The sequence below is a fragment of the Indicator indicator genome, chromosome 26 (assembly GCF_027791375.1).
Source record: "Indicator indicator isolate 239-I01 chromosome 26, UM_Iind_1.1, whole genome shotgun sequence".
In the NCBI taxonomy this organism is placed as follows: domain Eukaryota; kingdom Metazoa; phylum Chordata; class Aves; order Piciformes; family Indicatoridae; genus Indicator; species Indicator indicator.
Window position 1 is genome coordinate 12,279,849 of NC_072035.1, and position 12,849 is coordinate 12,292,697.

Genomic DNA, 12,849 nt, shown 5'->3' on the forward strand with positions numbered 1-12,849 from the left:
AGGTCTGCAGGGTTGGCCAGAATCACAAGCCAGTGGTGATCCTGAGAACAAGTTTGGCTCACCTGCATGGCTAGAGAAGCCTCCTCCATGCAACTGGTTGTTCTCACTGTTGCTGAGACCACTATCTCTGTGGAGTGAGATCTTTCCTCTCTTGCCTGGGAGAAAAGCAGGACAATCTGTCTGCTCAGTTCTGTTTCTGGTGCTTGGATGGGCCTAAGAGAACTGGTGGATGGTCTCTGTTTGCTTTGCAAATGTGGCTGAAATTAGCTGGCTTAAAATAAAGAATAACTCAGCTTTTCAAAAAGGAGGGAAAAAACTTGCAGGGAAGTGTCCAGACAAGAGCCTCTGGCAGCCTGGCAGGGCTGCTCTGAGTGAAGTGCTGGAGAAACAGCTGGACCCTGCTATGTCACAGGCCTCCAGGGCCAGGAGTGCCACAGGTCTGGGCAGGCAGCCTGCACAGCATGTGGGGCCTTGCTTCCCAGGCCTGCACACTCCCATTAAAGATGGAAGCATCTCTGCTCTGCCTCCTCCTGTGCCAGCAAGATGCAGAGCAAGGCTGTGCTGGGGCAGGTTTGGGTATCGAATACTTCTATCAGATCACACCAGAAAGAAACTCCAAGAGAAAAGCTGTTGGTTGTTCTAAAACCTGTCCGTTTCCTTCCCTGCTGTGTCCCACAGACTCCCCAGTGACCTAACCGAGGACAGCGGCTGGAAGATCTGGTGAGCCTCGGGGGATGAGCCAAGGTTACCTTTTTCTTGAATCAAACTGCACACTGCCGGCTGGCTGCCAGGCTCCTGCCGCCCTGCCCCGATCTCTCCCTTTGACCAGACCACACTGGACTGAACCCGAGGAGATCATCTCGCTTTCTTACTAACCACCGACGGTTTACGCTTTCCCCCTCCCTGCCCCCAGCCCACTGATTCTTCTTTTATTTATTTTGTTAGCTGTTAGGTTTATTTTTTATTTTATTTTTTTATCTTTTTTGTGGGGGGGGCTACCCCTTCTTTTTGTTGTTTGCTCCTTCCCGAGCTAGTAGACATATTTTATGAATTGGCTTTGTGATTGTGTTAGGTAGTTTTTATTGAGGAGTATTTTTATTTGGCTTTGAAACTGTTTTGAATATTTTCAACTCTGTTGTTGTTGTCGTCAGTGTTTTTAAAGCACGGTATGTAACAAGAATGCAGTTCTGAAGGGAAGAAAGACACAGAAAGAGAGCAAAAGGCTGAGAGGAACTGATGTATTTCTATTTTTTTTAAAGAAACTGTTTTTAATTGTTTTGTTTTGTAAATGTGAGGCTTTGAAAAGTGTGAAACTCCAAGGATCCGAAAACGTTGGACATCGCTATGGAACAAAACAAATGTATATTTTGCTAAGTGAAAAACACTATCCTTACAGCTGAAAGAATTTTTTTTTCCTTAGGTTTAGTTTTACGTGGGGTTTTCTTTTTCCTCCTGTATAATATGTAAATATCGTGAGCTGAACCTGGCTGCTGCCTGCAGCCTGGCTCCAAGGAGCAGCTCCAGGTCCTGGACTTGGTGCCGCAAGCGTGAGCAATATTCTCCAGCAGAATCCTGACAGGACTCAGTTCTTTTTTTTGTACACCTTTTACTGTAAGATTTTAAGACCTCTGATGAGATGAAAGGGGGGTGGGGGGGTGGGGGTGGAAGGTACCAGCCATTGGCTGCTTGCTGAGCGGGTTAAAGCTGCTTCCAATTGCTCGATGTACAGACTCCATCACTGGGCTCCGTAGTGCCGGCCTCTGGCTCTGCGTTAGGTCAAGGGCTTTACCGCCATCGCTTGTCTTGGTTACTTTGAAAGGAATTCACTCTCCAAACTCTTATCACTTGTGTCAAGATTTCCTGGGAAAGGGGAACCTCCTCTGGAGGCGAGGGTATCAGAAGGGGGTTCGGCCAGGGCCAGGGGGAGATTTGGGTGGTCGTTCTCTGAAGGGCAGGGTACTGGGTTGGGGAGTCATTAATGGGGGAGAAAAGCATTAGGGTGGTGACTTGGGGGCGGGTTAAGGGCTTCTCAGGGATTATATGAATTATAGAACTGCAGCTTCCCATTTGCTTTACTCTGTGTTCTGAAGACTGGGAATTGGTCTGTTGTCCTGTGCAGGGGTGATCTGGTTCTTTCTCCAGAACCTGCCAGGGCTTCCCCTGGCATGGTCCAGACCCCTGCTGCAAGCACCCTGCTAGGGGAAGCCTCCAACAGGAGTACAGGGGGCAGGTTTGGGTCTGGATTTCAGTGAACCAAAGACCTTGTTAAGGGGGGTGATTAAGCCTTTTATTAAGATGCAGCCAAACTCTTTTCCCAGGGAAATAACAGCTTCATCTTAAGTTTTAAAAATCATTCCCTCTCTTCCCCCAAACTGAGCCCCCTGTAAGGGATGGGGACGTTTAGAAAAGGACTAGGAGGGCCACAGTGCCCACAGGGCCATTTCTCTCTTCCATCCCTCCCCATCTGCCAGAGCTTGTCCTGACCTGGGTGATGTGTTTGGAGAGTTCTGTTTAGGTAAGAGGGTACTTAACAGATCAGTACTGAAAACACAAAGCAATAATTTTTGTTACTGAGACAAGAGTCTGTATGTCTGTTTTTTTAAAATATTTCCTAATTAAAGAAGAGCTGCATTTTATTGGGTTTATTTTTATTCTATATACTTCAAATTTGGGTCTGCAGACAGCGCTTTCTTTCCTCTTGGTGTATGCGCTGAACTGCTTTGTGCCCCCCCCAGATATCCAAGGCCAGCTGTGCTGCTGCTGGGCTGTGATTCACTCTCTGGCCAGTGCTGCCACTGCCTGGAGGCTGGGGCTCCGGTTTCAGGGTGGGCATTTTTTTAAAAAGAAATAAAGCTGTGTTTTTAAGCCAGTAAGTTATTACACTCCAATGTTTGTTCTCTCCACACCTGTAACCCTTTTTCCAGATTTCAGTTTTAAATTCCTAATAAATTATTTGAAAACTGTCCTTCTCTGTCATTATTTGAGGGTGGGAGATGTTTTGAACAGAGATTTTAGGTGAACTTGGACCTGGCAGGAGTCACATTCTGCCATTAGGATAAAAGCCCCAGGCAGGGCTCAGACTCCATGTTCTGCTTCCAGACTTTGGCAGTGGCCCAGTTTATAATGTGAGGCAGGTCTGGCTTTATTAGATATTTTGTGTCTCTTCTCTGTGTTAGAGTTTTTACAGAGGTTCAAGAAGGGAGGAGATGGTGTGGTGCTTAGTAGTTTGGCTCAGGTGCTCTGGATTCAATGACTCTGGTGGACCAAAGAGGATAGATCTAAGAAAGTAAAATGTGGAGATGAGAAGGAAAGTTCTTAACAGATGATACTGCAAGAGACGGATGAAATCTAGCAGTGTGAAATAGCAGGGAACATTGTGCAGCAAGTCATTATTTATAGAGGAGAATTAAAAATAGTTAAGGCTCAAGTCTATCAGTTTTGGAACCAGTTATAAGCTGGGATATCCTCACAAGCATACCAAGGACCAGTAGCTTTGTATGCAGCAGAGGTAGAGAAAAACAAAAAGCGCATTGGTGGAATAATCTTTACCCTGCTGGGATTTTTCTCATGAGACGCTTTTAATGCTCACATGCTGACTTTCCCACACCTGGTGATCCTCTCATTGAATTAAAAATAATGAAATATAAGATGGGACAGTATTTTTCAGTTGTGATTTTAAAAGGCCGCAGCATCAATGATGAATCAGACACTGAGATGTGAGGAGAAAGGAACCCCAGTCTTGTGGCTCACAGATAAGAGAACAGATAATAAAGACTAAAGGTGACCAAAATAGCAAAGGAGAAAGAGAACATGTAAATGCAAACTTGGGAAAGTCAGCAGATTGATCTGTGGCCAAAAGATTAAATCCATTTTTTCTGAACTAACTGTGGTACAAACTGTCCTTTACATCAGCCTTCAATGTTCATTCAATATTCTCACTATTGGGACAGAAGAATCTTGAGTGTAACTTGGCATCTGTTTGGCTTTAGCTAGCCCTTGAGTGAGGAATTCCAGAGAATCAAAAAAATTAGAATGGTTCTGATTGTCCGTCAGTGTATCTACTTTTAACTAGGCATACTATGTGTGTGTCAGCAGTCTATGTATACTGTGGGTACCCTGACACAAGTTTCAGACTCCCTGAGGAGGAAGATGTCTTCATTATCCCTTACAGAAATACGTTTGGAGCTACTGAAGGGTGGTGAACCCAGAGTTTCCTGAAGAAGCACTCTGGTTTATTAGGCTGTTGCAGAAAGGGGCTTTGCTGCCTCCTTTGTGCTTCAAAATCAAAGGCTTGCCTGGTGCTGGTGCTTCAGAGATCAACTCACTGACAGTCTGATTATCAAAAAGTGAGCAGTCTAGGATAGCTCTTGAGTGCATGAAAATGCCAAGTCTGTAGCCCTCAGTGTTAAGAGCCTCTGCGGTCCAAATGTGAGTGCAGAGTTTTGGACTTACCCCAGCTGACCTCAGAAAGCTTTTTCTCACCTGTTTTTTAAATCTTATTTCAAAGTTCCTAACTCACCTTATACTTTGGCATAGAGAACCAAGGGGTCTAATTGGGTTCTCCTTTGATGCTGGAGAATGAGAACTCCTGTTTCTAAGCTACTGAAATCTGCTGTATTATGCCTTTCCAACCTAAGCCATTCTATGGTCCTAAAATGTGTTAATTTCCAGTATAACTCCCTTAAGGTCATGTTACATCAGACACTATTCCTTGTTTAAGACATATACAGAGGCTTTCCAGGTTGCTTGGCTCCGGTTTCCTGCCCAGTAGTACCACCTTCTCTGTGGCTTCAATGTAAAAAACAGCTTGAGTTTTTCTCGGTTCATCTCATACCAAAACGTCATTTGGGGTGAGTGGACAACTTGTACCTTATTTCCCTGAATCAGGCAAGCAAAATCTATGGAGAGATACTGGATTAATGATAGGTGGGAGTATTAGTAGGATGAATTGTGTGCCAGCAATTTCCAACATAACTACCACCACTAGTGGAGAGCCTTTTTAAAAATGTCCAGACCTTTCAGGCTGGCTTCTAGTAGTCACTCTTTGCATTAGAAGGTTTTAACAGCAAAAATCTAGAGAGCAAATATTTGCCTTTCTGGCTTTCAAAGATTTAACTCTACTGGCCTTCACCTGGTCATGTCACAACCTGCTGCCCACAGGCTCTGATGGAAGAATTCTGCATTTAGTAATGTAAATACTGGCTTGTTTATCTCACACATGTGAAGGTGAGCTTGTTCTATAAAATGCCACATTTTCTTCAGCAGCAGTCTCTCTGTCAAGATCTCCAAAATGAAGTTCCTGGCCATGCTTTTCCTGCTGTCTGGTATGTAGGTGGCACTTAAGCCTCTCTCTGTTTTCTATAATGTAATAGATATAATGTAACAGATTGTGGCCCATGCCTTTTCGTAAGGCATTCTGAAGTCTACTGAGAAAAAGCATGAAAGAGATGGTAATACCGTGCCTAGATCTAACCTCTGTGTCTCTTCTCAGTAGGCATAGCTGGCACTGATGCCACACCCCGTGCCATGTGGACCCTCCGCAAAATGATCAAATGCACCATCCCCAGCAGCTTGCCCCTGCTGCAATATGCTGACTACGGCTGCTACTGTGGCTTGGGAGGCAGTGGGACCCCAGTGGATGAACTTGACAGGTTTATAGGACTCTGCTTTAACAAACTTCTTCCCTTGCTTGTGCTTTCATGGTTCTGTGCATCAGCTTCGTCTCAGCTGGCCCTGCCTGTAAACGTTCACAAACTCTGCAACTGCTGTGAAGGAAGCTTTCTCTCAAAGACCAGTTGAAGGAAAAAGGCTGTGTAGCAGCCAGTGATGCCTTGTTACTAAGTTAAAATATAAGCCAAAGAAATGTTTTTCTCTTCTGTGGAAGCTACACTGGACTCATTCCAGTACTATTTTTTTGCAGCAGCAGCAGCAGTGATGTGTCAGCCTAAAACCTGTTCTGTGCACACTGACCAGAGCATGACCGTCAACACAGCTGCACTGGAGACTGAGCTGCAAAATGCTAAGAAGTCACTTGGGTGATTTAGAGATCACACAAGGCTAGTAGCCAAGATACGGTGAATTGTGTCAGCTGTTAGCTCATCAGCTACTGGGCACTGATGAGGCACACAGGGTAGATGCTGGCTTTTGCTTTTATTGTGGCCCAGCTGAGAACTGCAAAGATGCTTCAGTAAGTACACATGTACCTCTTGGACCATAACTGGAAAAACTGTGTCCTTTTGAGGTCCTTTGTGTTCTGACCTCTTATCACTGGATATGTTTGTTTTGTTGTTGTTCAGTGACTTGTCCAAGCAATGCTAGCATATTTAAGTGTCTTGCATGTCAGCTGCTTCTGTTTCTGCTGTTTTCTGACTTTTCTTGTTTCACAGGTGCTGTCAAGCACATGATCACTGCTACGGCCTGGCATTGGAACATGAATCATGCAAATACATCTTGGACAACCCTTACACAGAGTCCTACTCCTTCCATTGCTCCAATAAGATGGTTATATGTAGCAGTACGTCCACTTCTATGCCACTCCGCTTCAAATGTTACTCCCATCTCCTTTCTGAAAGAATGAGGCTGTGCTGCATTCCATGCTTCTGTTGCAGGAAGGCACAGTACAAGACCCTGACTCAGGGCAGGTTGTTAGAAATGGGGCACCTCATACAGACACCAGAGTCAGTATTCTCCATATAGCACACAATGTGAACTTCATGAAGATATATGGTATTGCAGTACCGGGGGGACGCCTGTCCAGAGGAGTGAGTCCCTGTGGTACTTTGCTGGGAGTTCCTTTAATGGTGGCATTTAAAATATCAGTATGCTTACCAGGAAGAGCTACACAGCTTCTGCCAGACGTCTCTAATGTAATGGTGGAGCTTTCATAGGGTCTGGAAAAGAGATATATAGCAAATAGGCTGGCAAACAGAACTGCAGGGAAGGATAGAAGGAGCAAGGAGATTGCTGGGCTAAGTGCACAGCTCTGGGCGGGAGGGTTAGTGGGAAGAACCCCAGATGACAGCAGCATGAAATGGTAACACCCTGGCAGCAGTTACTGCTGTGCTTGCTGGAGGAGCTGCAGGGTCTGCGTGCGGGGTCTGACTGCTCCTGTTCTCTCCTCCAGGCAAAAACAGCGACTGCAAGGCCTTCATCTGCGAGTGCGACCGCATCGCTGCTACGTGCTTCGCCAAGGCACCCTACAATTCCCAGTACCACAAGCTGGACACGGAGAAATACTGCAAATAAGCCTCGTCCTGCCCCTAGGGGCAGCGAGAGGCCTGTCGTCTGTCACTAATAAACGGTTCGAAACCCTTCTCGGCCTCCGCCTGCTCCCTCCGCAGATGAAGGAATTGGGGGCGGCGGGGAGGAACCTGGGGAAGCCTTTGCCACCCTGCTGGCGCGTGCGGAGCCCTCGTGTTCTTTGATTGGTCCCCGGACACGCGCGGGTGGGAGGGGCTGCGCGAGGCGCGGCTTCGCTCGCTCTCTCTCCCTGCCGCTAGCCGCGGCCTCAGGGCGGCCTGGGGGTGTCCGCGGACGAGTGGGTCCCTTCAGGCTGGTCCTGTCTTGTCTTCTCTGGGAGCACGGAGGAGAGACACTGCTCCTCGGGCTACCGCTCTAGCGTTGGCTAGCAGCGCAGCTGCCCCTCTTGTGCGTGTGCATCCCTCGGGGCACGGCTGCATGAGGAGCTTCAGCTGTTTGTCTGCCCATTCACTGCTCTGAGAGATGATTATGTGTGTAGCCTGCGGGGAGTCTTCCCCTACCTAGGGCTGTTCGTGCTCAGAAGCGTAGGGAAAGAGGTAACATGTGCCTGGAAGTTAAAGAGAGGGAAAGGCAGGAAAGTTAAGGGAGTGAGAGATGCACAGTTGCCCTGTAAGCCACGGGAGGGCAGGGATTCCCTCTGAGGGACAGTTTCTGGCCCATTTTCTTGTCCTGACAAGGTCCTGTGCTAAAGGTTCTACCCAGATTTGTTGCTATCATGTTACAGAGGTGGTTTTATTGGCAGAGGCCTTTGGTGAGCTCCTGTTGCTGAGGCTGCTTATGTTGTGCTTGCTGACAGGGCAGGAGGAAGGCCCTGGTTTGTCACCACAAAATAGCTCTCTTGTTTCCACCAGCTGTAGGAGAGTGTAGATCCTGCCCTGTCACTTTTTAATCAGATACAGAATGGAGATCTTGGATGAGTTTGATAACTATCCCCTCAGCATATCATTTTGTGAGCTGATTCCCTTAGAAAACTTTGAGGAGCAGTCTTTGTCCTACACTCAGCAATTCTTACATGAGCTGTACTCAAACATGGAGCAGAACCTAAGGATCTGTGAGAGGGCTCTGGGAAAGCAGAAACTTATGGAAGAAGTTGGCTTGATATCTTACTTGATGGTACTTGCAATGCCTTCCTGTGAAGGTCACTGGATCTTTGAGGGTACCAGAATGATGAGATAGGATGGTGAATTGCATTTTTTTTATTTTTAAGAAATGTGTGTCTCAGGTGGATACTCCCATCTCTATACACTGAGTTCTAGTTTTGTACCAATATTCATTGCTTATTTTTTTCTTGGGTGTTTGTATATATATGAATCTTCTGAAACCAAGTTCTTGGGGTTGTTCACAGAAATGCTCAGGATCCTGGATGCACTTCCTTCATACTGTGCAAGATGAGTCCCCTGTCCTCTCACACTAGCTTTGAATCTGAAATTACTGTTTGTAGAGCAGTAAAGGTCCTAAGTAAATGTAAATGTTACTGAAATCCCTTTGTAGTGCTAAATGATAAATCTCATTGTAGAGGGAAAAAGTAAAATACTGGCATTATCTAGAAGAAACACTGTGCTTTTGAGCTGTATCATCACAAACAGGGAAAAGAGCTGGGGTGCAGTTGGAAACATTTCAGAAACTGCTGGTGTAAGTTTTTCCCCCGAGTAAGCCCATGCATAGAGAGTCTTCCCACCTAATGTAGACTGGCAGGCCCTCATAAATGCCATGGGTGGGGAGGCTGAAGGGGTTGTGCAAAGTTGTTCTTTAGGGCTTTGAATAGTGTTGTGGAAAGTCTGAAGAGCTAGCCAGTGATTACTTGAACTGACTTACTGTCAGCTTATGGGAGTGCAAAGAGTGTGTGAAGATCTGTCATGCTGATCTCTATTCCTGTTCCAAGACCAGAAACAGAATACCTGAAATACAGGTTGCCCTGTGCTCAGCAAGTATGGGACCTCTGAACCCCTACACAGCACCAGCCATTGCAGCTGGTGTGTGATGCTGGAGGGATGGTGGCTCTGTGAGCTTACACTGCAGAAGTGGAGTCTTGGCATCTTATCTTCCTTTTCCCTATTAGTTGTTTTTTTAGGCCAAGATTTTTCAGAATCTGCAGGGAGATCTGAATTACTCTAACTATGTGGGCACAGCAGAGATGAAAGAGAAAGCACTCCAGCTGAGATGAGACATGCAGAGAGCAAAGAACTATGCTCGTATTAATGACCATATTTCAATTTCCGTTTGGGCCCAGAGACCAGTATTAGACACTTGTGCTGTTGTTCTTCCTCTCAGGCTCAGCTTTTCTTCTCTGCCACTGTCTAGTTAGTGATGCAGAGGGGGAAAAGTGCAGAGTGTGGTGATTTGGTATCTTTCCTTAGCGAGACGACAGGGGGCTGCACACAGAATTGCAGGTATCTGTATATGGAACTGTGGTTTTAAACCCCAGCTGGCTTGACTCTGCCTTTCACCTTGCAGTTTAGATCCTGACCACTCAATGATACGGTTTACCTACCATCTCTTCCATGCCTTTTCTCAGTACACCTCAGAAGTCTTTACAAAAAGGCATGAGCCACAGTATTATATCTATTACATTATAGAAAACAGATGCAGAGAGGCAAAGTGGCTTTCTGAATGTCACAGTGTGACTTCTAGATTGATCAAAGGACTGAGAATTCACCCTGGTGTCATCCTTCCAAACAGTGCCCTGTTCCCTGGGAAACACTACCAAAGTTTTCCTCTTTGCTTTGAATCCACTCTGTGCCTCTTGGCTATCCTGTAGCCTCTGGGGTTGGCTGTCCCGGAAAATAAGAAACATAAAGAATATGCATCTTCTTGGAACAGAAATGTCTGTTGGAGCAGATGGAGGGAACATTCGTGAGTAATACCCATTTTGAAAGCATCTTTTACTGATAGAGTGTTCCAAAGACAAGATGCAGAAGACAACACATCCAGTGAAGGGTATTGCAAACCCTTCCCATTTAATATAGAATATTAATTGGAATTTCTTTCTGGAGTGAGAACTTAGTGCTGCTCTAGTCAGTATCAAAAGTCCTTTACGTCAGGAGAGGAACTGAGGTCCCTATTTCATATTTGCTGCTCTGGCTCCAAGCTGAATGCCTGGGGTTTTTTTCCAGGCCATACAGTGGCCTGCACAGAAGTTAGACAGTTATTCCTGTTCAGCACCGACTGTTCCTGCAGTTTGGTGTCACCAGGGGTAAGGCCCTCACAGAGCAATAAATTAGATCCTATGTGATTCATGTGCCAGCTATTGCAGAGCTGCTTTCCCCTGCTTCTTTCCTCTCTCTGGACTGTTGAAGGTATCTCCCTGCTCCTTCAGTGGGCCCAGCTCCTATGGAGTATGTCTTTGGCCTGCAGCAATTTGACTGGCACCTGTGTGCCCTGCTGTGAGGAACTGTGCTACTGACACTGAGTGCACAGCTCCGGTAATCTCCTGTAGCCACCAAGCTGTACTTTGGGAGCAGCCAACCCTGCTAGACATGGAGAAGTCTGATGTGCAAAAGTCCTGCAAAGCCAGTGGCTCTGCTGGTATCAGCTGAAAAAAAGCAGCTAAACAGTTGCCCACAAACTCTGCCATGCCTTGTGTCTACATGGCTTAGCTCACTGATGGGATGAGAAGATTCTTGCTGGTGGCGTAGGAATGGGGACCCACCTATGTCCCCTCTCTTACCCTCTTTTATTGTGCAGATGGTCCTTGGAAAGACAGAGGCAGTATGGAGATCTGAACAAGCCTCCCAGAACACTTTTTTGAGAGAGCAGTGACTGTTTATTGAGGACTGGAACACAGAAACTTTACCCAGCTTATCCCTGACATTTTCAGTGACTTTCTGGACTGTGTAAGACTGCTCATGTTTACCAAAACAGGCAGTGCTTGCTCCCAGAGCCAGACACTGTTTTGCTACCTGAAAAGAGCAGGTTCAATATCACTGTACACAGATAGAGTGTTTCTGCTATGGTTGTTTGTACAGGAGGTATTTGCAGTACAGAGGAAAGCAGGCAATTTATCCTAGTTTCGTAGATGGGAGAAGTGGTTTCAAGATAATGTGAGGAGAACTGAATGTAGGTGGAGAGTGTTACCAGTGACCTACAACAGTGGGTACAAGGACAGGCCTTGAACCTGGCTGCTAGATGTGGAGGCTTGCTAAGCAAACGCTTAGATGCTCAGCCATCTGGTGCCCCATTGAGCTGAACTGCATACACTTCTGTTCAGAAAGAACCCAAACATGCACTCAATCTAACTGCTCTGCTGTGCATTCTTACCTCTTTCAACTGCTGTTGTCTTTTGGCAATGAGGATGAGGTGAGCTCCCAAGCTATTTGTTCCCTGTGACTAGCACGTTTCCCTCACACTGTGTCTGTGTGTGGGATGTGGGTAAAAGGCTGCTGATGGGAACTTCTGCTCCCTTCCCCAATACACTAATCAGTAGTGTTGCTGCAGTGACCAGCAGGGCGACTACTGCTGACTCCAGTTCTGCATCCCAGTAGGCCTTCCCTCTCCATTATGGGTGGCTGTACCTCTTCTCCTGTAAACTGGGTGAGATGATTCATCTGCTAAATGCAGCATACAAGCAGTGTCTTGTTTTTGTAACTGCAGAGTAGTGGTGGTGTGGGTTTGGTAACAGCCTGGGAGTATTTAGTGGACTACTTCAGCAGAGGGTAAAATGGAATAGGTGAAGAGGAAAGGCTGTGCAGTCTCACTGGGTTCTGGTCACTGGAGGGTGCTGATGGGAGGAGTGGTCCAGCCCCTTCTACCTGGCTTGTTGCTCCCAAATGCTCCTCACCATGGGAACTGCCAGTGTGAATTGCAGAAGGAGCTCAGGGAAAGCACCAGAAAGATGCTTGCTGTTGTGCGGTCTTTTTTAGAAGATGTTGCCCTACATCAGCTGTTTTGCTGCTGGATACAGTTTTGTGTATCTTTATTTTTATCACCACTTCCTGCATCTGCATGTTTCTATAGGAGAAACATAATAATTGCTTTTCAAGACATTTACCTTCCACTTTGAAGGACATGACTGAAACTTTTTTTCCTGGATTTTTTGGGATGATTTTAGTCAGCCAAAGACTCCCATGTTTCAGCATGCCGCTTTAAACAAGCTTTCCTCTTTGGTCAGCACTTCCTGGGTCCAAACATCCCTCTAACTGAAAGGGCCAATCCACATCAGTCTGGCAGAGCTTTAAGAACTGTCTTCAACCCGTTCAGCCATGTGCAACTCAGTAGGTAGAGATTATTATTCCCCCTTCATGCTAAGCTGTGAAAAACACATCAAAAAGCACTTGCCTCTTGTCTCAGCTTGAATGCTGTTATCCCCAAGCAACAGAGGGACACAGTGAGAAGGCAGCCTTATCCCGCATGTGATAACCTCTAGTTTTCCTTACCTGCAGGCACAGCTTCTTTACTGTAGAAGGGGTATATGCAGAGATACAAGGAGCCTCACCGCAGCCACAGTCAGTTCTGAGCAGGAGTGGGAGGCTGCACTTATGCCATGCTCACCAGACACAAGTCTTCTGGGCCATCTGCAGTCTGTGTTGCCCTCACTGGAGCACACTGTGTGAAATACCTTTCTCAGGCTGGGGTCACATGCATTACTTGCCC

The 12,849-nt window shown here is 46.4% G+C and overlaps 1 protein-coding gene across 2 annotated transcripts; it reads left to right on the forward strand.

Annotated features, from left to right (window-relative positions):
- Nucleotides 1–5,290: 5,290 nt before the first annotated feature.
- PLA2G1B (phospholipase A2 group IB) lies at nucleotides 5,291–7,245 on the forward strand. Of its 2 annotated transcripts, none has more exons than XM_054392836.1 (4): nucleotides 5,291–5,324; nucleotides 5,492–5,651; nucleotides 6,387–6,514; nucleotides 7,124–7,245. In XM_054392836.1, the coding sequence occupies exons 1-4, from the start codon at nucleotides 5,291–5,293 to the stop codon at nucleotides 7,243–7,245; spliced, it is 444 nt and encodes a 147-aa protein (XP_054248811.1). The 2 variants fall into 2 exon arrangements, with proteins under 2 accessions (XP_054248811.1, XP_054248812.1); XM_054392837.1 differs by having other exon boundaries at nucleotides 5,495–5,651.
- The last annotated feature ends 5,604 nt before the right edge of the window (nucleotides 7,246–12,849 follow it).

Excerpts from the sequence above, each read along its gene's own strand:
- PLA2G1B (XM_054392836.1), top strand. The coding sequence starts at position 5,291 with ATGAAGTTCCTGGCCATGCTTTTCCTGCTGTCTG. Across the intron at positions 5,325-5,491 it reads CATGCTTTTCCTGCTGTCTG|TAGGCATAGCTGGCACTGAT; the intron begins GTATGTAGGTGG and ends GTCTCTTCTCAG. Across the intron at positions 6,515-7,123 it reads TAAGATGGTTATATGTAGCA|GCAAAAACAGCGACTGCAAG; the intron begins GTACGTCCACTT and ends TCTCTCCTCCAG.